Source organism: Drosophila kikkawai, chromosome 2R (genome assembly GCF_030179895.1).
Source record: "Drosophila kikkawai strain 14028-0561.14 chromosome 2R, DkikHiC1v2, whole genome shotgun sequence".
Classification (NCBI taxonomy): Eukaryota; Metazoa; Arthropoda; class Insecta; order Diptera; family Drosophilidae; genus Drosophila; species Drosophila kikkawai.
This window is the reverse complement of record NC_091729.1, coordinates 27111041-27135487: the sequence shown is the minus strand read 5'-3', so window position 1 is coordinate 27135487 and position 24447 is coordinate 27111041. Positions and strand designations below refer to the sequence as shown.

The 24447-nt window shown below is 43.3% G+C and overlaps 1 protein-coding gene across 6 annotated transcripts; it reads right to left on the bottom strand.

Moving 5' to 3' along the window:
- Window positions 1-121: 121 nt before the first annotated feature.
- Window positions 122-22686, bottom strand: chn (zinc finger transcriptional factor charlatan). 6 transcript variants are annotated; one of them, XM_017163541.3, is made up of 7 exons: window positions 22242-22686; window positions 6611-6945; window positions 6044-6537; window positions 4939-5973; window positions 4533-4736; window positions 3935-4276; window positions 122-3201 (listed from the first exon to the last, which is right to left on the bottom strand). In XM_017163541.3, the coding sequence occupies exons 2-7, from the start codon at window positions 6830-6832 to the stop codon at window positions 1587-1589; spliced, it is 3912 nt and encodes a 1303-aa protein (XP_017019030.1). In that variant the 5' UTR covers window positions 6833-6945; window positions 22242-22686; the 3' UTR covers window positions 122-1586. The 6 variants fall into 6 exon arrangements, with proteins under 6 accessions (XP_017019030.1, XP_070139978.1, XP_017019029.1 ...); XM_070283877.1 differs by lacking the exon at window positions 22242-22686 and adding an exon at window positions 17956-18135; XM_017163540.3 differs by lacking the exon at window positions 22242-22686 and adding an exon at window positions 16763-17244 and having other exon boundaries at window positions 123-3201.
- Between the last annotated feature and the right edge of the window lie 1761 nt (window positions 22687-24447).

The window sequence follows — 24447 nt, the reverse complement described above, 5'->3', positions numbered from 1 at the left end:
TACTAATCCTACCCGTATGCGTTCTTTAATAGAGAAAACTGTAAATTTCACTTAAAATATAAATCTAAAAAATAAATAAATATAATTCATAAGAAAGATCTGGAACAGGTACTACAAAAATCTATATACTTTCACTTAAAAGTCAGAAAGCAATACCCCAACCCAGCAAAAGAAGTTTGTTTTGTATTTTATATTTTAAACTAATTATGTTTTATTTTGAATGTTTTGGAAATATATAATTTTAAACTAAAAACACTCACATTACATTGTTATTGTAATTATACTTTTTTTTTCCTTATTTGTTGCAAGTTCATTGCTTAAATAAAATTTAAAGTAATTCGGTTTGTTTGTTTTTTGTTTTCTTTTTTCATGTTTCCTTTCTTATAAATGTCTTTTTTCGTCTCAAAAATTTTGTCTAAATGGCTTTGTCATCCAAAAATTTACTTTACTTAAGAATTTCTCATCGTTTACGCATTTTTTTAGTTTAGTTTTTTGTGTAATAAATTTACGGTTTCCTTCGTTTTTCTTTTTTTTATTATGTTTTTAGTTTACCACATTTAGCAAAAACACACACATTTTACACTAAAATTGTTTATACCTTTATTCATACATATATATCATAATGTTCTTTTCCCCGACACTTTTCAGTCAAATATTTTCTTGTTTCCAGTGTGTTGGTGAAAAAGGTTCTTGTTGTTGTTGTTGTATTCTATCCATGTGTTGTTGAGTATTTTGACGTATGTCCTTGTTCTCGCTTCGCAATCTCTAACTTGGTTTGTTTCTGATAAAATCATGAATACATCTACACGTACAGTAATATTTATATGTAGTTTTGTTCATTTTTAGCTTGTTTTTAATAATATTTATATAGACGCTTGTTTCGCTTCTCGAGCGAATGTCTTGTGAGAGGGCATTGAGTGGGCGTGACTGCTCCGAGAAGGAGTAACTCTAACTTAAAGCAACTAAAACTTAATGTATTTTCACGTTAAAGCTTAAATGATAAGTAAGGCAAAGGGTTCGTTCGATGAGGTTTGCGTTCTGCAGTTCTATAAATTAATGCGTAAACTAGGACAACGTAACGACTAATGATGACTAAGGGCTATATAATAATATTTATAAGTGTAAAAAGATGGCAATCATTATTACTCGTAACTAAACGCAGCAAGCTTTGTAAAATGGCAAATTAAAGCTTTTATACTTCACATGTTTCATTTGAAAGTAAAGAAAATACAAATGCTGGAAATCATACATTTTGATAAATGCTCATTCCATGTAATAAATCATTAAATATTCTTGTGAATATGTGTGTTTTGTGAGTGTGTCTTGTGAGTTAGTTCAATTGTACAACTAAGATAATGAAATTCACCTGCAAGCGGCTGCCCTGCTTGAATTGTGTTTTGTTTTGTTTTTTTGTTTGTTTAAGTATTTTTGTTTTTTGTTTTTTTAAGAGAAATCATATTTCAGGTACATCACAACTTAAAATTTAAAAAATTAAATGCAATTTTTTAAACGATTTTCAAAAGTCAGAAAAATGCCAAATGCATTTTGAAGCAAACACATTTTCCAAGAACAAAACCGAAAAAAAACTACACGGTCGCCACCGACTTTCCGCCAATCCTTTTCTGCAGCGCTGCCCGCAGCCTTTTTCCCCTGACGGCTCCCTCGTGGCGATGCCGCCAGTACTTGTGCAATGCCAGCGATCCCAGCGTATGGTAGTTGAAGCACATGGCGTCGCTTCCGCTGGCCTGACTGCATTTGAGGCATCCCAGACGCTGGCGCACCATGCGATTAAGGTACTTGTCCCGCAGCATGGTCACCACCGCCTCGGGTGTCAAACGGATCTTCTTTGGCTGCGCCTGCTTGCGGGAGCTGGACTTCTTGCTAAAGTCCAACGGAGCGGCCAGATACTCTTGCTTGCTGGCCGCATCCGCCAGCAGTGGCAGGAGGGTGGCCAACTGGTTGAGGGATTTACGGGACACGTTGGCCGGAGGCGGTGGCGCCTTCTTGGGACTGCGACGTGGCGCAGTCAGATCCAGCTGACGCTTGAGCAGCGACGGCGATGTGGGTCGCGGTACCTTTGGTGCTATGGTCAAGGTGATGTCCTCCTTGTTCCGCAGATACTCAATGTACTCTTCGGTCTCGCTGAGCAGACGCCGACGCTTGCTGGGCGACAGGTTCTCAATGTCCACCGGCAGCTGCTGCTGGCCCGTTGTGGTGGCCGTGGGCAGAGCAGCGGCGGCAGCGGCCAGCATTAGAGGCGTCTCCGCCGCATAGTACTTGTTGATGATGTCCTTGACATAGTTCTGGAACTGGGTACCGATGCGATTGAGATTCTGGTACTCCATTTGGGTGAGAAACGTTGTCTGGTTGCTGCTGGGCGGCGATGAGGCTGCTGCAGGTGCACCTGTTGCTGCTGCTGGCGACGACGACGACTTGGTCTTGTTCTCCTTGTCATCCTGGCGATGATGATGTTGGTGAACGGCATTTCTGTGCGATGTCTTGTCCTTGTAGTAGTTATTGTTGTTATTGCTGTTGCTATTGTTATTGTTGTTGTTGAGTTTATACGCGGGAGACGATTTAATAAGCTGCAATCGCTGCTGCTGCTGGGAATGCTGCTGATGTGACTGTAGTTGTTGCTGCTGCTGGTTCTCCTGATCCTCGTCGTTCTCGTTCTCCTCATCATTCTCGATCTCGACCTTGATCTTCCGCTTGCTGGCCAGCAGCTCGATGGCCGTCTGCTCGTAGTTGGCCGCCTCCAGAAATGCCGTTGCCATCATCGCCTTGGTGGGCACCACCAGATCCTTGGCATCCTCCATTTTCTTCTCCAGCTTGAGGGCAGCATGACGCGACAGCTTCAGAGGCGATGTGGAGCTCATGTTGAACTCATCGCCGGAGAAGCTCGACGAGGAGGCCGACGAGGGTGTATTCTCGTCATCCTCGCCGGTGGAATGTTGTCGCGCCCGCATGCCAAACTTTTGGCGCTGGGAGCTGGAAACGGAGCCGGAACTGCCATTGTTACCCATGTTGCTCAGGCTGTACAGCAGTGCAGCAGCCTCTCGTGTCGTCCATTGCGAAGGCAGTTTATTGTTAAACAAGAGTTGATGGTTGGCTGGTATTTTCAACTCGTGCACGCCTCCCGCCTTATGAAAATCCTGAGCGACCGAAGCGGTGTTGCGACTGATGGCGTCCATTTTGAGCAGACTGGAAAGAGAATGGGTAACGATTAGTATACGGCATTAATAATAGTTTATAAGAATAACAAAAGGTAAAAAATTAGAGGTAAAAATGTAATAAAAACGTGGTCAACGGTGCGAAATTATAAAAGAAATGGTTATTTATATTGAAAATAATTTAATTTTGGAAAAACAGAGACACGAAAAGTTAACCAAAACGAAGTAACGACTAACGACTAACTGGCAATCGTTGTAAAGTTAACACAATTGGGAAAATAATATTGAATTTTAATTAAAAACACAAAAGAGGAACAAGAGAACATACATAACTCGGTGAAAACCTTAATTAAATTCACAAAATGAATATAATTTGGGGCCAAAGGACAAACCAGGTGAAGCGAATATCGAGTAACGAGTAAAGAGAATATGGAGATGCGATTTGGTAATTCCCCAAAACTAAATATACATATGTGCGAAAACATGAACAAAAGTACTTAATAGTGAAGAACAAAAACAAGTGCAGAGATTAAGGGTCAAGGATCAAGTAAAAAAAACAACACAAGCTTTGGTAGAAAAAAGGACTAAAGCCTTAAATGAATGAAATGAACCAAAAACAAAACCTAAATTATTAAAATGTTGATGTAACCAAGTACTCGAAAATAAAGACACAATATTTGGATGAAAAAATATTTGAAAAACGAATGAAACCAACGAAAAACACAATGAAAACGGTTTGGTTTATAGATTTTTTAAGCAAATACCGCGCATAGTCCTCCGGATCGCTGCCCTCGGCTTCGAGGTATTGAAACAATCGCTCCGAGCCGCGCTTTTGCGTGGCTGCATTCGGCAAGCCGCCGGTGAGCAGGTCATGCGGCGGTATCAGTGACCCATTGGCGCTCAGCCGCCAGCCGACCATCGACGATGGGTTCACGATGATCTCCTGGAGCGGTCCGCCGCCAGTGATGTTACTGCTAATGCCGCCGGTGCCACCGTTTCCGCCGGTGCCGCCTGCCACGCCCTCGTTGGTGGTAGTGGTATAGATGGTAACGGCACCTCCGCCGCCGCCGCCTCCATTCGCATTTCCCACATTGCCACTGGACGAGCTAACCGAAATGGTGGTGATGTGGTTCATGGTGGTTTGGTGGTTGGAGATGATGTGATGATCATGATTGGGGATGTCATGGGTATCGAGAGTCGAGAGAACGAGAGAACGAGGGTAGTAACTAGAGTTAGGAACGTTGTGCGCGCTCGTTTTGGGTTTTGTTTTGTTTTTTTGATTTTTTTGGGGGAAGGTATGTGGTTTTATATAGAAAATTTTGTTTTTTTTTTTGTAGGGTCAGGGCTGTCTGAGAATGTTACCCAAAAGCGTTGCCGGCATAGGTGTTCAGCTGATTGTTGGCCACCAGGCTGTTGCCAATGGTGCGCAGCACATTGAGATTCTGGCTGTGGCTGTGGCCACCGGCATTGGCATTGGAGTTGGCATTGTTGCCATTACCATTGCCGTTGCTGCTGCCGCCGCTCTGGTTGCCGTTGCCGCTGCGCGCCGGCCGATTATCGTGCGGACTGATCAATGGGTATCGCGGATTTATTTGTTTGGAGAGCAAGAGAGAGAGAGAGAGCACAGTGAGAGAGAGCAGAGGGCGAGAGAAGCGGGGGCGAAAGAGAGTTCAAAAGCTGTTTTAGAGTTTTCATCATTTTCCCAATGCGGCAAACGTGGTCGGGAAGCATATCGAAATATATACAGGTAATTATGACAAATACTTACTGCACATCGCTCATGTGAGCCTGGTACTCCTCCTGTGTGTCCGCCAGATAGGAGCACTTGCTGCAGGCCCTCTTGTTGTGCACCTTGAGCACGTGGGTGGCCAGGCGCTCGGAGCGCGCTGCCTTGTAATCGCAGAGCAGGCAAACGAAGGGCTTTGTGTGCGTGTTGAGGTGGCGCTTGAGGCCCCACTTGTCCGCTCCGGACCAGGGGCAGTAGCAGCAGGTGAAGCGCTTCTCTCGCTTCGGCTTCAACAGGCCCGAGTTGCTGCCGTTGTTGCCATTGCCATTGTGACTGCCACTGCTGCCAGAACTTGAGCTGGCCACCGGCTGCTGCTGCTGTTGCTGCATAACGCCTACATGGAGCGGCAGGACGCCTCCGGCTCCATCGTCCAGCTTCTCCTGCTTGAGCTGGGCCAGCGGCATGTCTGTCGCCGAGGCCACCGCTTCGATAGTCTCCACGATGCTCATGCTGGTCGAGGTGGGATGGCGTTGCGCCTCCAAAAAGGCATTATCAATGTTCACTCCTGCCGAGTTAATGGTCACATTGCCACGTCCTCCAGAGTGATGAGATCCACTGCCGGATGAACCGCTGCCAGAGGAGCCACTGCCCGCAGAGACATGGCGACGGGTCTTGTTTATGTCGTACTGCAGCTCACGATGCATGCGCAGGAAGTGCTTCTTGACATGATCGGCACGATTGAACTGCTTGAGGCAGGCATAGCACTGGAAAGGCTTCTCGTCCTTGTGGATGTTCTCGTGCCGAGTATACAGATCCCGTCGATCCGTCGAGTACGGACAGTGGGTGCAGGCGTAACGCTTCTGAATGTGAATTCCATTGGCGGCAGCTGCAGCGGCCGCTGCCTGCGAAGCCTTCTTGCGGCCGCCTCCTCCACCGCCGCCGGAGGAGCTGGTGCTGCCGCCACTGCTGTTGCTGGGCGCTGAGGTGGGTGTGGACTGGGCCAAATTCTGGGCAGCATTGGCCGAGGTCGAGGGGCTGGCGTATATCAACTCGGCTGCGTGCTCTTGACGGTGTTTTCTGTTGAAAAATAAAGAAAATATAGTTAAAATATAATTTAAAAATATAGTTATTCAATTTTAAGCCTTACTTGGACTTGGGTGTGCTCTGATGCGGCTGCTGCTGCTGCTGCTGTTGTTGCTGCTGCTGCTGCTGTTGGCTGACATGGGCATAGCTCTGCAGCTTACCGCCCGAGGTCCACTGCACCAGTTGTGGTTCAGCTGCTGCTGCAGCCACCAGACCCGATCCGTCTTGCGCCCAGCGCTGCTGCTGATCCCCGCCGGCCTTCAGGAGACCCGCCTGGCCCGCTGCAAAGCCGTTCTGCATCAGGGCCGCCAACCCAAAGGCGGTGCTTAGATGATCCTCGGACTTGAAGCCACCAACGGCCGCCACACTGGGTGCCGGCACCACAGTTGCTCCACTGCTGGCCGTAACCACCACAGAGTTGCCCGACTCGGCCTGCTGCTGCTGTTGCTGCTGTTGGATTACATTGGCCTGGGTGGTGGCCACGTTGTTGCCTGAGGCACCACCTGCCGCACTGGACTCGTATTCAATGCTGGGCGCTGCCGAGCGATCGAGTTGTTGCTGTGGCGAAGGAAATATACAAATAATTGTAATGAGTTTTTATTTTTTTTGTAAGTTCCAAGGTGATTCTTACCAGGTTGGTGAAGGAGCGCTGCTCACCCTCGGGCACCGCTGTTGGCCCGCTGGTGGCCACCTGAGCCACCGGCGTGCCGAGCGTATGCAAACCGTTTCCGGTCTCCTCGCCGTACAATTTGCGTGTGATTTCTTTAAACATATCTTCGTATGTGGCCTCCACATTGGAGGACTGTCCGCTCGCTGCTGGATGGCCGCCGTTCACTGGTATTAGTGTGGCCATTGCAGTAGCTCCTCGTTGCCGTTGTCGGCCTTGGCTAGCGGGCGCGTTCCTGCTACACTCAGGGGGCGGCGGCTGCTGCTCTTGCTGTTGCCTCCGCGTTCACTCGCCGAGAACTGTTGAGAAGAGAGAAGGGAAATAGTTAACTACACTGTTATAATAAATAATTCTAAAATATATCAAAATATATATAAAAATAAAAGAGAATTTTATCTCTTTTCTATATTTTTCCATCAAGAAATATTTATTTTAAAATTATATAAAACTTTTTAAATTATTATTAAACCTCTTATAAAAAATCCTATATTATTTACCAAGCTTTTTTACAGTTAAACCCCTACCTAATCCCCAGTGTAATTCACTGCCTCGCACTCGATCGGAAATGCAATTGGCCTTAGGGGGATTTAGTTAGTCCGACTATCTTAGCGGCTACACACATCCGGCACCGAAATACCCAACGCCTCCCGGCGGCGACGTCACTTCTGGGAACCGAGTGCTGACACATCCAACTCGTCGTCTGGTGGGGGAGGTGGGTAGTGGGGGGACTGGAACCGACCGGAGACCGGACTGCCTTGGGGCGCTTGCGTGGGGGGGTTTTGCTTTTGATTTTGCTTTCGGCTTGGGGATTGGTGGTATTGGGAACTGGGCATGAACTCGGGGCTTGGGTTTCGCTTTTGACGTTGACGTTGACGCGCAGCATCGTTGCGGCTGTTGCTGAGTCAGCGAGAGCGCGCTTTTTTATACGAATCTCCGATTTATGGACCGCCGAAGTTGAGGGACAACAACAGGTCACAAAAGAGATGAAAACGTTTTGGGGTTTACAGAGAAAAATATTAGAATTCTTATGATTTAAACTAAATAATAGACAACTTGTCTTCTTCTAATTTTAGATATTATGAATACATTTTTATAATCATATAAATAGGGATCCTAATTCCTGAACACTTCAACCAATAATTTATGTTATTTATTTTATAAATTAAACATCGAAACATTCATCGCCTGAACCTTATATTTTTTAATGCACACAAAACACCCAAACACTCGAGACTTTTTTTGGGGCCTTTGCTGCATATATTAATAAATTTACCACCTTGACGTGCCCAACTGAACTGAACCAACCCAAAAACCCATTGAGCGTCTTCCTCTCCCCGAGCTGATCATTATCGTCATTATCATCATCACCATCATAGCTATGGCCCAGCATCATCATCCTCCCTCCTAGTAAGACAAATTGCCAGCAAACGCGGCAATTTTTTTGTTGGCGGCGCTTTTGTTGTGTGGTTCGGTGGGTGGGTGTGGGTTGTGCTAGACGACGAATCTCTTTTTTCTACATCCCTAGATCTTTATACACAGTAAATAAAATTCTTATTTCTAAGGAATATAAAGGAGAATAAACAAAAGCCAGGTTGAAACCATACAACTTGTGTCTGTAAAAGACTTGTAATTTGGTTTTTTTTATTCTATTATTTCTTTAAAATATTTCTCGCTGTGTATATTTTTCTTGGCCACATGTTGCTGCGCCTTGTTATTTTGTTTTGTAGAGAGCAGCAAACGCTTTTTCTGCCACTTTGTGGCGACAAAATTGTCTGTTTGGTTTTGCTGCTGGGCCCTGGGCACGTTCTATGGCCCAGCGCCAATGGCTGCGCCCACCCACACACCCACTAGCACCATCAGCACCACAGGCAATGATACACACAACAAAATAATGGGTATACTAAACATTAAAGAAATAAATATTTATGAAAATATAAATTTTCCTACTTTTAGGTCAAAATGATCTTATTTTTATATCTAATTGTTGTGAAAAAGTTATATATCCTTTAAGGAGTTAATTTTTCAAATTTTCTTTTGTGTAGCAGCACCACCACCCACACACCCACGAGACCATGATGATTACCGCCATTCCCAGTCCCGAGATCCGTTCCGATACGATCCAATCCGATCCGTTTCTTCGTCTCTTTTCGAGTTCATATTTCGTATCTCTGAGAGTTTTGCATATTTGATTTTTATGCTTCGTGTGCTTTTTACAGTGGGGTGTTGCTGGGTCTTGTTTTTTTCTGGTGTTTCTGCCTCCATGGGGGCGTTTTGTGGTATGGTTGTTCCTCGCTGTTTGCTTTACCTCGAGTGTTTTTCGAGGGGGGTGACGCCGAAAGGGGGCCACTTTGAGGTCCGGGCTTCGGGCTGTGCCCTGATCTGCGGCGGCCTCACTCCGTTCTCTGCGTGTGGCTTTTCAAGCCAAGGGCATATAGCTTGACTTTGGCCAAACTCTGGGCTCAAGATCATGCTCCATTTGGGGAGCTAGTGCTATTATTTTGAGAGGAGGAGGGATAGTGATGGTAGGGCAGGAAAATAATGGACAACTTGTTTAAGGGTTTGCCATCTTGGAAGTTAATTTGTGCAAAGATCAAATTATGAACTGAAATCCTAAATATAATAATAGAAATATTATTTACACTTGATATTTTTTTAAACCTAAAATTCTTGTAAAGAATTGTTTGAATTTTTTATTTATGGAGATATAAAAAATATCTTTTCCTAATATTATTAACCCAAGAGTTGCAAACCCCCAACTGCCCATAGCTTAAAACGCTCCCAAGATGTTTCCGCCACTCTGCCCCCTGATTTTTGATAAGCCACCGCCGCCGCTGAGGGGTCAAAACGGTTGTGGGCGAGCCTAAAAAAAACATTGAAGAAAAAAAAGCAACGGAAAAAGTGTCGTGCGTTGCCAACAGCAACAACACCGACATCGCCGCCAAATGGCGCGCGTGTGGGTGCTAGGCCTCCCCCTTTTCTGCTTTTCTGCCTCCCTCACCACTCTTTCTCTCTCACACCCGCCTTCCCAGCAGCAACAACAACATCCGCTTTGCTAATAACAGACAGCAGCAGCAAAAAAAAAACCAAAAGCAAAAACAAACTAAATAAAAGCAACGACAACAAACGGGAGTGGGCTGAAAATGGGCGCGCAAGCGGCGGCAGCAACAAAATCAATTTACAACAACAAAACCACGCGCACATCAGAACAGCGATCGGTCGACGCCAACTGCTCTGCCGGCGTCGCTTGGTGGTGGGTGTGCAAACAAGACGCCAAACTTGGGGGAGTTGTGAGAGCAAGAGTGAGTGAGACTGAGAGAAACCGGTTGTGTTGGGCAGCTGAAAAATGCCGGTTGGGGGAATTTTCGCTGATCTCTCTCTCACGTAATAAGTGAGAGCGGTGCGCTTGATTGCTGCTCTCTGGCTCCGCTCCCCACTATCTTGCTCCCCTTTCCCCACAATCAGCCGCTGTTTTCGCTGGCAGATGTCGCGCTTTGCAGATGCCGATGCCGGGCAACTGTTAACGGTAAACGCATTATGGGCTCTCCCCCTTTTTTTGGGGGGGATGTGGGGTGACTTTGTTGTTGCTTTTCTTTGGGTTTATTTTGTTTTATTTATTTCTTTATTTTGTGCAATAATTATTGAGACTCTGGGCTAATCAAAAGTTATTGCCTCTATTCGAGGGCGGTCATCAAAGTGCAAATTACAAAATACACACAAGCAAACGCATTTACAGTGGAGCTTCCTTAAATAGAAATATAAATTTTATTGAAGACATTATAATTGAAAAGAAATGGTATATATTTTAGAGCAATATTTCCTAAAGCAACTTTGCTGATACATTGCAGGATTTTAGGGTGAGCCTTGAAAAGGATTCTTTTGATTTTCTTTTAGAGAAGAGAGATTTATAAGAAAAGGTTACTACCTATAAATAATCTATATTTTCTTTTATTGAAATATTTCCATTATTTAAACCCAAAGAAGTTCGATTTGCAAAAGTTGGACTGACTGTCAAGAGTTTTTATATGTAGACACTGCTTTTTAACACCCGTATCCGTGGGTTGGGCCAGCCGCCGCCGCATTCGCTGATCTGGCAATCCGGCAATCTGGCGACCTGGCAGCTCAGGGTGAGCCACAACATTTACTTGTTGTTGCGGTGAAAGGCCACAAGCGCGACCGCAGAGGGGCGTGTACGGGATGGGGGCGGAGTACCAGCAGCAGCAACAGAAACGGCAGCGGAGCCACCAGCTAATGACATGTTAACGCCACAGTACCGTCACCCAACCCCTCTTCCTTTGCACAAGTTTTGCGGGTCCAGCACGCAGTTATTAAAAAACGCTTTGGCTGATGACGCACAGTGGGACGCACAGAAGTAAAGTTGTGTTGGGGTTGGGTTATTTCCATTGCACTTTTGCTTGCAAGTGGGGAATTTTCAAAGAAAAGTCATCATAAGAAGGGGGGTCTTAATCAGAAATAAAGCAAAGTAAAAAATTAATAATTTTTTTTTTCTTTATAACTTGTATACCTATGAAGTCCATCCCCACCCACTGTGCGCGTCATCAGCATTTGGCAGCGCAACAACTAATCACCAAAGTGGGTGGGTGTCTAGCACCACCACAGTCAAAACCACAGCACCACCATCATATCCAACTGACCGCAGCTGTCCCAATGATCCAACGCTATTCCACCGACAACGAAATAAAATCGAAGATTTTATATGCGAGCCAAATTAACACAGCGACTGCAAACGGTATTCTCACTGTTTCTTTCGTCTTCTCTCGTCGTGTTTTAAACGCCCACAATAAAAAAAATCATCGACAACGACAGCGACGCAGGCGCAGCTGTTACTGGGGGCTAAGAAGGGGGTGTAGAGTGGGTGGGCCTGGGATGAGGTGAGCCACACAGCGAGTGTGGGCCGCAGCTGTTGTCATCGATTGCATTTGTTGGCCAATTCGTTGCGTGGGTCAATGTTTCTTTCCACGTTTATTTTATATTTATATTTTGTTGTTAAGGGGAAGATACTGCAAAACAACCAAGCTTTTAAAATCTCCTCCGAGTAGAGAAAATATAAGGTTTGTATTATATTTACCATACAATAAACCTATAAGCTATTAGCCATAAATTAGAGCTTTTAAAAACTGTACGATTTATTTTTAAAGTTCTTGGAAACCGTTATATATTATAAAGATGTGATCCTAACTCGTTAATCTTGAAACCAATTGAAACCATTTTGTATTTTTAAGACCATAAATCCCTTAACATATAAAGGATATAATCTAAAACTATCCATTAATTACCAAAGGCAAATCCACTTTCGAGATCACAACCCCTTTTACTTTTACTCTAGATACCTTTGCTCAATTGAAAGCCCAACTCACGGGAGCACGTTTCTACGCCACTCACTTTCCCGTTCCCATATAGTGGCACATCCTTGGGATAATGGGGCTACCGGCAAACAAAGGACAGCAGATATATATAGCGACATGTATATGGGCGGCAGGTGGTACTTTTTGTGGCCACGATGCGACGGCAGCTGCTGCTGTTGCTTTTTTGGCGTCTTCTCTTTGAGCTTGGTTTTTTTTAGTTTCTTTCTTTTTGCTTTTTTTTTAAGGTTTTTTGAGGCGGATGGCCAGCAGACAACAAAAGCAAATTGCTTTCGGCCAAAACCCATCGGAGCTGGTTTCGTTTGTTGCTTCATTCGAATTTTTTGGGTGGTTCATCTGCTGGTGGGCGTTCGACAGCTTCAAGGGCAGGCCCAGAAACGAAACGATACGAGACGAGCCCGAGCCCAAGCCCAAGCCCGAGCCGGGTCAAGAGACGAGTCTCTGGCCATAGCTTTTGGCTATGATTACCCGCCTTTAGTTTTCCCTCCTCTTCTTCTGCGGCGGCATCGGCAGCTGTTGGCAGGTGCGCGCCCTCATAAAATGGCCAAGACGAGAAATATACACGAAAGATACAGAAATGCAGGCGCGCAGACGACATGTTGCACATGTTCGTCTGTCCTTCGGCGTGGACGTCGACGGGGTCTTCTTGAGACCTCAATCCAAGGGCCAGTTGCACCCTCCCCGAAACCGATCGGCAGGCGGCAGCTCCTTCTTCCTTTTTCTCTTGAAATCTTTGCCGCATGCAACATGTGCTCGGTGTCCGATCATCCATGGGGTAGCAATTTGTGTGCCATGTTTTCCATTCCCTTTTCAGGGGTGGTTTTTAGTCTGAACTGCACAATCCAGACCAAGCAACCTGCTGCCCAGACCAGAGAGATCACTTTTAGGGTTGCCCCGTTGGGCTGGCTGTGCAGGTTGCAGCTGCCATTCCCGCCGGTGGTTGGGGTGGTTCCGAGGATGAGGGGATGGGAGTGGGGTTTTAAGTGCCGATCCTGTTGCTTTTGTTGCGGACCAACGGATGCGATGGCATCGAAAGCAGAAGGAGGTTCCAGGATAAATACATACATGAGAGCATGATAAATGGATTTGTCTGCCGGCAGTTTCGAGAGCGCATTTAGGTGTGACTTTCTACTGGAATCCGTATGAAGAGATTAGGAAAATAATAGATCAATAAGAGTTCCTTGGGGAAAAGTTCTGATATTTCGAGAAATAATTCCGATTTTTTAATAGATCTGTTTCTAATACTATTGATCTTGATTTTGAATTATTGTAATAATGGATTATTACTGGTCCTTTGATTTGAGTTACAAATTCTCTATAAAGTCATAAGAGCATCCTTTTATTATCACAATTTTAGGGATTCGTTTCTTAAGTTATTGTTTTCTTATATCAGAAATCTATTCACATGACAACTTCATTCGCAAAAGAAATAGCACCAACCTATTAAGAGTTCTAGTTTCATTCATGGACACTCAATCTACAATAAATAGAGAATCCCTTTGTTAGGCTCCCACATTCTCTCCCCCTCTTTGGCGATCGGGTTGAAAAGCTTTAGCTCGGCGTCAGCAAATGACTGCGTTTCCTTTTCTCCCCCAGAGCAGTTTTGGTTTCGTGTTGTACTTTTTGGGTTATCATATGAACAAATGGATTTCTGAGAAACCACCTACCTACACACGAGAAATATGCCACAGCCCAAGCCCAGACCCAAGCCCTGTCCCAAGCCAAAGCCGAAGCCACCATCATCCACCATCCCATCCCATACGAAACCATGCCATCCCAACCCATGGCCAGCCTATCCGTATATATATATATGTATATCATACGAGTACATGTGCCCAAGACAACCCAACCCAAAACCGAAAACCCAGCGCTGAAATGTTGACGCTGGACGCCTCTTAAAAATAACAACAACCACATTCACGTCGTCCACATTCACATCTACAGCAGCAGGCAATCAGAAGAGTAGGAGGTGGAGGTGGATGCGGAGTAGCAGCAGGAGGAGGCATCAGTGGGAGGAGAAGCTGGAGCTGGAGGTGAGGAGACAACAGCAGACCCAGACCCATAATGAAATTTCACAACAACCTTCAAGCAGACATCGTCGCCGTCTGCCGTGTGCTCTTCCTCCTCTCCGCCGCCATCGTTTTCTGTTTTTTTTCTTTCGATTTTTGTTTTGTGTTTTTTTTGGATTTGTTGAATATTGAAAAAACGGTCGAAACGGTTGAGGTTTTTTAGGCAAATTGTAGTAGGAGGAGTGCTGGTGGTGGTTTGGTGGTGGTGCCGCTTCTGCCTGCTGCCATAGAATGAGCCAGCGAAACGGAGATAATGATGATCGCCGGGCACAAAAGCAGAAACGAGACCAACCAGCCTCAAGACGCCCAAAAAAGATTTTCGAGTTTTGGGCCAACAAAAGAAATTGAAGAAGATGTGAGAAAGACTTAGGCCCGAGTCTTTCATCTGCCTCTTGAAACGCCCATCCTCCCTACCCCACCCACCACCAGTCCATGGGCGTTTCTCAGAGGGGTTTTAAATCATTTAAGAAAAATATATATTAAGAAATAGATTGCATTGGATTGGTTAAAAAATTATTATTTGTGGTCATTTTAAGTATTTAAATAGAACCCCCCAAATCCCCTTTCATAGACGCCCCTGTACAGAACCCACAAAGAGATACCGAACCGAAATGAAATGAATCCTACGCAATGGGGTGGCTGCTGCAAAAAGGGGACGCACTCCGATTCCCGAATTCGAATCCCAATCGAACTCTGCTCTCGGCACTCCGACGCCAACAGGTAAAAAGTAGAAACCTTGAAAGCCGCAAAACAAACAGCTGCTGTTGCTGCTGCTGCCGATGAGCTGGAGAAAACAGGTAAGCGAGGACTGTCGACTACGAGGGCAGGTAACTTTCGGGGCCTTTGGCCAGGGGGCGGGTGTGTAACAGGAAATTCCTATGTGATTTTCGGTGAGATTGCTGCAAGCTGCCAACTCTGGGGTTCGCTTCGCATAGGATAGGATCGTATCGGATCGGTTTAGGGATGGGCATAGGGACTGGGTCTGGGATCGGTGCAGCAGCAACCCTCCATTCTACAGTGGCAGGTACTCTGCCGCCGCAACCCCTCTTTCACCCGGCTGGCTGCATAAAATTGCTCTCTCTCTCTTTACCACCGACGACGGGAAGTGCGTAATTTATTTTTGCCCTTTTTTTGGGGTCGCTTTTTCCATGGGAATGCTGATCGGAGTCGGGTGCGGAGGGGGAGGAGGAAGCCAAGCGTGGGTTGGCAGTACAAAAAATGAAAAAACGAGGGAGAGCAAAATGACTCAATACGACCGAGTAACGGCCACCAAGAACTATCAACAAGTATTAATAGCTTTTCTTCGATTTTCATACAAGTGAGCATTATATTTACTTTTATTTGTTATCGAAAACTCAAGTTTTATGTTACTCTTAATATTTATTTCGCCTTGAGGAAAATCCCCCAACAGGATTAAAAATTGCTGTAAAAGCGGAAATGGTAAATTTTAGGATCGCAAAGTATTTGAATTTAATTGGACTTGGGGTAACTCTGTTGCCCCTTCACATTGGCCTGACAACCCTCTTTTGCAGCCGATCGTTCCAATGACAACTCCTTGGTAAGCAAGCAAACCGCGAAGATGAGTCCATAATAAACAAGCAAATAATAGAGGGCGACTGTCAGTGGGGGCGGCAACGCAGACAGCGAAACCAAAGAAAAAGAGGGGGGGAGGACGCGCAGGAGGTGGGGAAGCAGGCGGAGTAGGTTGAATGCAAAAGTTGCTATCGATGGGTGGGTGTAAAAAATTCATCAGAATGCAAGCGCAGGCGGAGGGAGTGGCGGCGCGACGAAGTGATAAAGCAACGAGTGGGAGAGAGAGAGGGCGAAGGCGAAAGAGTGAGGAGCAACGCCAAAATAAGAAACCTACAAGAAATCAGCATTTGAAGCAGCGGGCGGCGCGACGGTCAGTCGCCTCCCTCCCTCCACTCTTCTTCTGTGCGCAACAGGGTGAAAAGGAAAGGAAGAGGAACATGTGACAAAGCAGAACAAATAGGAGAGAGAGCATCTGAGTAGGCGGCTTCGCCTCAGTGAATCCAAGATTTCTCACAGTGTGTAAATGTACATGTGCCTGTGTGTGCCAGTGCGAAGATGATAAGCAGCGGCAGCGCAGAAGAAAGTAGGATAATGAGGGAGGAGGCAAAAGGAGGCGAAAAGGAGCAGGGGGAGGAGGAGCAGCCGAACCACACGCAAGCTGCCAAGGATTGATGGTGCACTGGTGGTGGTGGGTTTTTATATTTCCTCCTTCTTCGTCTCTTTTCTGCTTTTTTTTGAGCCCCTTGCGGCGTCGCATTTGCGCCAAGCGAGGGTGTCCGTGTCTGCGTGCATGTGTGTGTTGGTGTGCTGGAATCTTTTGTCTCTTTTTCAGGAAAGGGGTGCCAGTCTTTTTTATTCCCCTTTTTTGTTGGCTGGTTGGTGGGGCGTTGGAGTGGCCGTGTTTTTTGGGTTTTCGTGTATAATTGGAAATTGGGTAACCGGTTCTGGGCCTAGCTACCTGTGGGTTGTCGGTCGTCCGATGGGCTTGCCTCTGCACATGGCCTTCGAAATGAAATCTCGATGGGTCGCCGGATTGTGTGGGTTCGGCTTTGGCAAAAGCTAATTAGAAGCCACCACTGCCTCAAACTTAAAAGTACTCAAAATCCTTAACCGCTAAGCTCGTGAATTATTACCTTTTTTGAGTTTTCACTGTTGTTCTAGTTTCTTCCAGTTGGCCCTTTGGCCATCGCTGTGTGCGTGTGACAATGTGTGTGTGTCAGATTCCTTTCTTTCAGCCGGCAAATATGCCCTTTCTGTGATTTTTCAGTCACTGTTTTTCGCACTATTTGTTCACTTTTGGCAACTACAGCCACACTAGGGTTTTCTATAATTCTCAATAATAATCTTTCACAAATTCGCGGAAAAAATCAAGCGTTGCAATGTTTTCAAATGCCGCACGAAGGCGAGAAGTCAAATCCAACTTGGAATTTTCAAGCGAAAGAAGAGAGAACGAAAACGAACCGCGCGCCACGAGAAATTCCAACGGACTAAGAGAGGCGGAGACAACAACCGATGACGCTGACGCTCCTGCTCTGCCGACGATGCCGACGCACAAAGCAGCGCACAGTGGGGCAAATGTGACTCTGGCTCTTAAGTCAATATTGTGAAGACGTGATTAAATCGGTCATATAATGCCTAATCGTGTTAAAAATGTATCTATAAATTTTTACTTGAAATATTTACAATATTTATTATACATTAATTATTATTGTTTTACAAGTTATGAAGCTCTTCTGATTTTATCCTGTTTCTCTGGTCATTTGGTTAGGATTGGTCCAGCCAATTAATAATTGTGAAAATTAATTTTGTTTAATTGTTTTTAGTCGTTGTCAACTAATTAGAAAGGCCATTATGATGGTGCCACATAATAATTTTAATAATATACATAATAAAATATAAAATATTTTATATTTTCATACAAACTTTAAATATTTGTATTTCCGTGGATTTGATTTTAAGCAAAGCCAAATTTTACAGCGCCCCACTGTGCAAGTGGCCACCTTACAAACGAATGATCGCATAAAAGAGAAATTGCAACAAACAAGCGACGCGACCGCGCAGCAACAGCGGCCGCGGCAGAGAGGCAAGGCAAGCCACCCGCTCATTCACGGTTATTTGTTGTTATTGCTGCTCCCTCTCTTCCTCTTTCGAGTGGTTGTGTGTGGGCCGGCAAGGCGAGGGACAGAGAAGGGTGAAGACTGGCTTAGGCGTAGGGTGGTTTTGGTTCGGAGTAGAATTTTCGGGCAGCGGCAGCGCAGTCGCGGCGAAGCAGGTCAGTTTGCGACGGCGCAACTCGATTTTGTTGTTGTTGTGTTTGTTGCCTTACGTTTTTTTCTGCGCCGCTTGGTAATGATCTTCGTGGATGTGGGCTGAGATGGTTATTGTTGTTGTTGTGGCGGAGGAGGAGGCGATTCCGACTGTTGCGTTCATTAGCGGGGCCGGTGGCTTTTTTGGGTTTATTATATGGCCAGAAAGAAGGAGGGCGTGCGATACACGAGGAGAGTGAACATGGATAGTATGGCCAGGTAGACAAAATGCAGTCACACTAGCCTAACCCTAATTATTGATGACTTCAAAATCAAGGATATTGTGATTTTTTAAATTATTTAAAAACTGTATAACTTTAAAAAGTAAAAGTTGCTACTAGAAATAAGCACAAATCTGTGGAAAAATATAATATTAAGTCCCCCTTTAAAAAGTTATTATGAATAGATTAACATTAGGGTTTGGAATATACATATCGTTTAAATAACTTAACTTATCCTCTTTAAAAATATAAATATTTACAGATTTATATTTTAAAATCTTACTTATATTTTCTAGTTCTTTTTATTGAATCTTGCCTGTATTTACGACCGCATTCACCCACATGTGTGTATTTTAGTGTGTTTTCGTCGAGTCAATTGGGTGGCGCACCGTCCGCCGATTTTCGGCGTGGGCTGAATTTAGCCTCATTCGATTTCGGGTTCAAGACTTTGCGGTTCAACCTTTGGCTCCGTTTGCCGGTATAGCCCATAACTCTAGCTATTTACTATCTCTACCAGAATTGGCAATGCAAATGGCATGACTCATAAAATGGGAAAATCCCGGCACAGCAACCAGAACTTATACAAGAGTCAATGAAATTGAAAGTTTAACGCAAACTCAATGGAGACTAGTAGTTGTTGGTGTTGCACAGGTAGCGATGACGCTGATTTTGATCGAGGAATCGCGAGGCACCACAAGTAAATCCCCCGCCAAACGATACCTTGTTGCAAAAATGCATCTGTTGGCATAAGTAGGAGGAGATGAGTGAAAAGTCAGCTAAATGGACTTTTGAATGCGGTACAACCTTTTACAATAAACTGATAAAAACTTAGTTTTTAAATAAATTTAAAGAGAATTTTTGCTATATGAAATACTTTCATTAATCTTTTTTATATAATTAGTTTTAATTAAATCAAAACAAACTCCTTAAGACTTCCCAGTAAGAAAATGAATATCCCCCAAAATCCCAAGATCAATCTTTCTGTGATATACCTCCCTCTTAACAATCTATGTACATTCCCTTTCTTGTAGGGCAAACCTGCAAACAGGTTAACCCTCGAAATGGAGCAGTGCGAGAGCACCCTACTTTACCTTCATTGCCACTCAACTGAAGGTGCCTCTGCCAGCCACGAAGACGATGATGATGATGATAATGATGACAATAATGAGGATCGGATGAGGGAGCAGCAACAGCCTGGGGACTGAAACCGGTCCGAGAGCAGCCGTCACCAGCGGGCCAACATGTGGGCCACCTCGAAGCCCCCTGAGAGGGTTCTTTCTCTGCGAAACAGAGCTCGCTGGGGAGTGGGGTGCACCGGCGGACCCGTTAGTCCATCCTTGGACCTGTGCCAGGCTGTGATATAACCAGCGCGACTCCGATCCTCGTAATGAGCCAGGCCAATTACAGCAGCACATGGCTTCCTTCTTCGTCCCTACAAAAAAAAACCTGTTGCCCCTGTGCAGACGAAGCCCTTTTCTGGGAGAAAGTTCATCATAGGGCTTCCCACTTGGGCGCCACTTGTGCAGCGGAAATCTGCCTGTGCTGTTCTCAAAGGGGTCGTTGTGAGCGCTTGCTCTTTGTCACGTCTCATTTAACTTTGGGAACCCCGGCGGGGTGGTTCAGCGATCGCTGGTTCCCACTGTTGTAGAGAAGTCTCCCTCCCTCAACAAGAATACAAGAATGGTTCAAGTGCACAGGGAGAAATAAGTTACTTATTTGGGTATTTTGTTGATATAAACATAAAGATAAAGTAATAGAAATAGCAAGAGATTTAAAGTTGTTTTTTGTTTATATTAAAAAATACGTTTTAAAATAGTTTAACTTTTCAAACTCATATACAATATATCTTGAATATATATTTTTAATTTTGCCTATTTAATTAACTTTATAAACTAATATGCATGATCATGAAACACCCCCATTTCGTACTGTGTGGTGTCACCCCTTGGTCGAGTGGGCGTGGGACGGCCACGCATGCGCAACTCCCTCCGAGCTCTGAGCTCCGAACTCCCAACTCCAAGCGCTTTGTCTGAGTGGGTGGCTGGTGTCAATGTGTGTGTCGTCGTTCGTTTGTCGGGCTTGTCAGTGAGTTGGTGCCTGCTGGGTTGGGTACAGTCTCCGCTTGGCTTGTCTTGACTTGCGGTCGGTGAGTCACTGGGTCTTGGCCCCCTTGTGATTTTCTACATCATCATCATCATCATCGACGTAATAATCAACGTTGTTGTGAGGAGTGTGAATGGAATTAAGTCAACAGGAAGTAGTCTGTGGCTAAGAATAAATGTCAATGATCGCTGAGATGAATATAATTTAATATATTTTGCAGAGGGTTTTGTATTAAAAGTATTACGGAAAGTGTGAAGTGTTTAAAAAAGTGATAAAAGAAGTGATGTTCCATATAACTTTAGGAACTTATGATAAAGATATACACACCATTTATTAAGGATCTTTAACCTAAGAAAATTGAAAATACTTTTTCCTGGCAGACCCTTTTCAGTTAAGGTTTTTAATCTAATAAATAATATTCAAAGCTATTTAAAAATAGTTTTCAACTGCCTTTCTTAACAATTCATCGAATTATCGATTTCCTTGGAATGTCCTGGACCTTTCTAATCGTTCTTCCTTCCTTTGCTCACATTCCAAAATAATGGAATGCAGCAGCTGCATTCCTTTGGACCTTCTCTTCCAGTGCTTTCCTGCGTTAAACCCGGGGCTTAAAATCAATTTTTAGTCGTCAAGTAAAAAGCAATTAAGCTGTCAGTCGTCTATGTAAGCTGCTTCAAATACACAACTAATTTCTGCATGCACAAATATACATACTATATATATTCCATGGAGACCGCCTACAAACAAAATTTTGTTTCCTGGGTTTGGGTGCCGGTACTCCATACATAAAATATATATGCATATATATTTATATAAGCACAAAAATAATCCCTGGCAAATGCAATTCGAATGCATACAAATTGCATTTTCTATATAATATACAAAACTTGCATGTATTTTTTTATACATATAGTACATATATAATGCAGTTATTTGCATTTATTCCGCCACCCACAAGATATACAGGATATTTTGCCTGACAACGCACTAAAAAAACGCACACACATTTTTAGTTTCCCATTTCCATTTGACGCCATTCCACAAACGGCATTCGTCAAAGGCAAAATAATCAAATACAAATTATATAATACATATACAAAATATATATATATATATATATATATTGAAGTGTGTTTGTCGCATATGTTGCATAAAAACCGAAACCCCAAAAAACCATATGCAAAAAGACCACCCACGTAAAATCGAAAATGCAGCGGAGAGCGAAAGAGCCAGAGACTGAAAGAATCTCTCTTCCCAGAGAGCGCAAGCCTGTGCCGTTATTTTCCCCGAGAGAGCGGAAGTTGAACTCTCGAAAGTGCAACACAATTCCTGTGCACTTTTTTGAAAAGGGGGTGGGTTGTGGGGGTATTATAACAAAAATTGTTATAGACACAAAATTTATGATGTGCTCCGGCTGTGAAAAACAACCTAACACACACACACACCCCCAAAAAAGGGGGTGGTTGGGGGATGGCTTTTAGTTTTCAAATGCCAAAACAGTTGAGCTATTGTCGAGAGAGAGAGAGAGAGAGACCTAAAAAGAGAGTGTGAGAGTGAGCGCCTTACTGGGTGGCTGGGTGGTTGTATGCATTGTTTGGGGGTTGCTATACCGTTGCATAGAGCGCCTGCTCCACACACCAATACCATCGCCTCCTGCCTCTGGCTCTATGTGTGTGTGTAAAGTATTGATGAAGGAAAAATAGAAGTTGGCGCTTTTTAGTTGGGGGTTGCTGACTAGTTGTTGTTTTTGTGTAACAGTGTGTCTGTGTGTGTGGTGGGGTGTTTCTCTGGAAAAAGTGCATACCGAAAAGTATACGCACACCCACACACCGACAAAAGCACACACACACACACAACGCATTGCGGAAAAATCAATAAATCACTTGAATGCGAAAAATATAAATTTTAAAGGGAATTATTAACTACTTTAATCATTTTTGTTTACTTTGATTAATTTTAATTAATTGTGGCTGTTAACTTACCGACATGTTAGCACCGATTTTGGCTGCCAGCCCCGAAGTATGCAACACTTTTCGCCTGGCGCCTGCAGGACCACTCTGTCGGCACTTGCACTTCGTATTTCCTTAAATATTCTATACGTTTTTCGTTTCTTTGGAAATTATATTTATATATATTGAATTTCACTTCATTCCGTATTTATTAATGCACTTTTTGATTTCCTGGGAAATTGCTTTGGCCGATTTAGCGCGTTTCCCACAACTAACCTCATCAACACTCACACACCGAATGAGATTTGGCGACTGAATGAATGGCCGCGGAGGAGCGGATCCTACGAGTCTCTCTGCCTTTGCCAAAGGGGGTGGTTGGGTTGGCAGTAACCCCCCCACTGTCGTTGTAATGGGGGGAGGCAGCTATTGTTTGTTGTTGCGCCAGCGATGCGTTCGTTGTGTTTAGCTTGCTGCTGCTGCTGTTGTTGCCGCTGCGATTGCCTGTCGCGTAATAATAATAGTGCGAGCCGCCGCTTCGTCGTTGTGCAATTGGGGGAAAAGCTTCCTGTCTGCCGCTCTGCTTCCTCTTTCGCCGCTTTTCCCCATTTCCGCTTTTCGTTTCACTACGAAAAAGCGCGCGCATTCCGCAACGCTCCCACGCATAACAAGTGAGTTGCTCTCTCTCATATCCTTATTCTCTGAGAGAGAGTGGCATCCTTCGTTCGCTCCGGCTAATGTTGACTCATCCCCTGGCGGCCATGTTTATTTACAAAAAGTTTAACGGTATTTCGCAGGCAGAGCAAGGTCCTTGCGAATACTTGGAAGGTTTGCATTCCAAACGATATTATTAATTATTATATTATCATTTTTATATGATCATTTTTGGGCTTAAAAATTCAATAACTAAGCCAAAAATGCATTAAATTCAATTTGGAAAGCTTTTTTGAGTTAGTTTTTTTATGGTTAATAAATCTGCATATAAGGATTACAAATTTAACCAATTTAAAATTTTTCGATTTTTCTTTACCTCCTTAAACAATAAAATTAAACATAAAATTAAAAAAAAAAATTAAAATTTTTAATTTTCTTGCAAACATGTCTAGATTGATTCTGTTTTTAATGCTGATCAAGAATATATATGATTTATAGGGTCGGAAATGAGCCCTTCACTGATTTTTGGGCTTCGGACTGAAATTATTATACTCCTTAAGGTGTATTAATTTTTAAATATTTATTCATAATTTTATATGATCATTTTTGGGCTTAAAAATTGAATAACTAAGCCAAAAATGCATTAAATTCAATTTGGAAAGCTGTTCTGAGTTAGTTTTTTTATGGTTAATAAATCTGCATATAAGGATTACAAATTTAACCAATTTAAAATTTTTCGATTTTTCTTTACCTCCTTAAACAATAAAATTAAACATACAATTTAAAAAAAAATTAAAATTTTTAATTTTCTTGCAAACATGTCTAGATTGATTCTGTTTTTAATGCTGATCAAGAATATATATGATTTATAGGGTCGGAAATGAGCCCTTCCCTGATTTTTGGGCTTCGGACTGAAATTATTATACTCCTTAAGGTGTATTAATTTTTAAATATTTATTCATAATTTTATATGATCATTTTTGGGCTTAAAAATTCAATAACTAAGCCAAAAATGCATTAAATTCAATTTGGAAAGCTTTTTTGAGTTAGTTTTTTTATGGTTAATAAATCTGCATATAAGGATTACAAATTTAACCAATTTAAAATTTTTCGATTTTTCTTTACCTCCTTAAACAATAAAATTAAACATAAAATTAAAAAAAAAAATTAAAATTTTTAATTTTCTTGCAAACATGTCTAGATTGATTCTGTTTTTAATGCTGATCAAGAATATATATGATTTATAGGGTCGGAAATGAGCCCTTCACTGATTTTTGGGCTTCGGACTGAAATTATTATACTCCTTAAGGTGTATTAATTTTTAAATATTTATTCATATTTTATATGATCATTTTTGGGCTTAAAAATTGAATAACTAAGCCAAAAATGCATTAAATTCAATTTGGAAAGCTGTTCTGAGTTAGTTTTTTTATGGTTAATAAATCTGCATATAAAGATTACAAATTTAACCAATTTAAAATTTTTCGATTTTTCTTTACCTCCTTAAACAATAAAATTAAACATAAAATTTAAAAAAAAAATTAAAATTTTTAATTTTCTTGCAAACATATCTAGATCGATTCTGTTT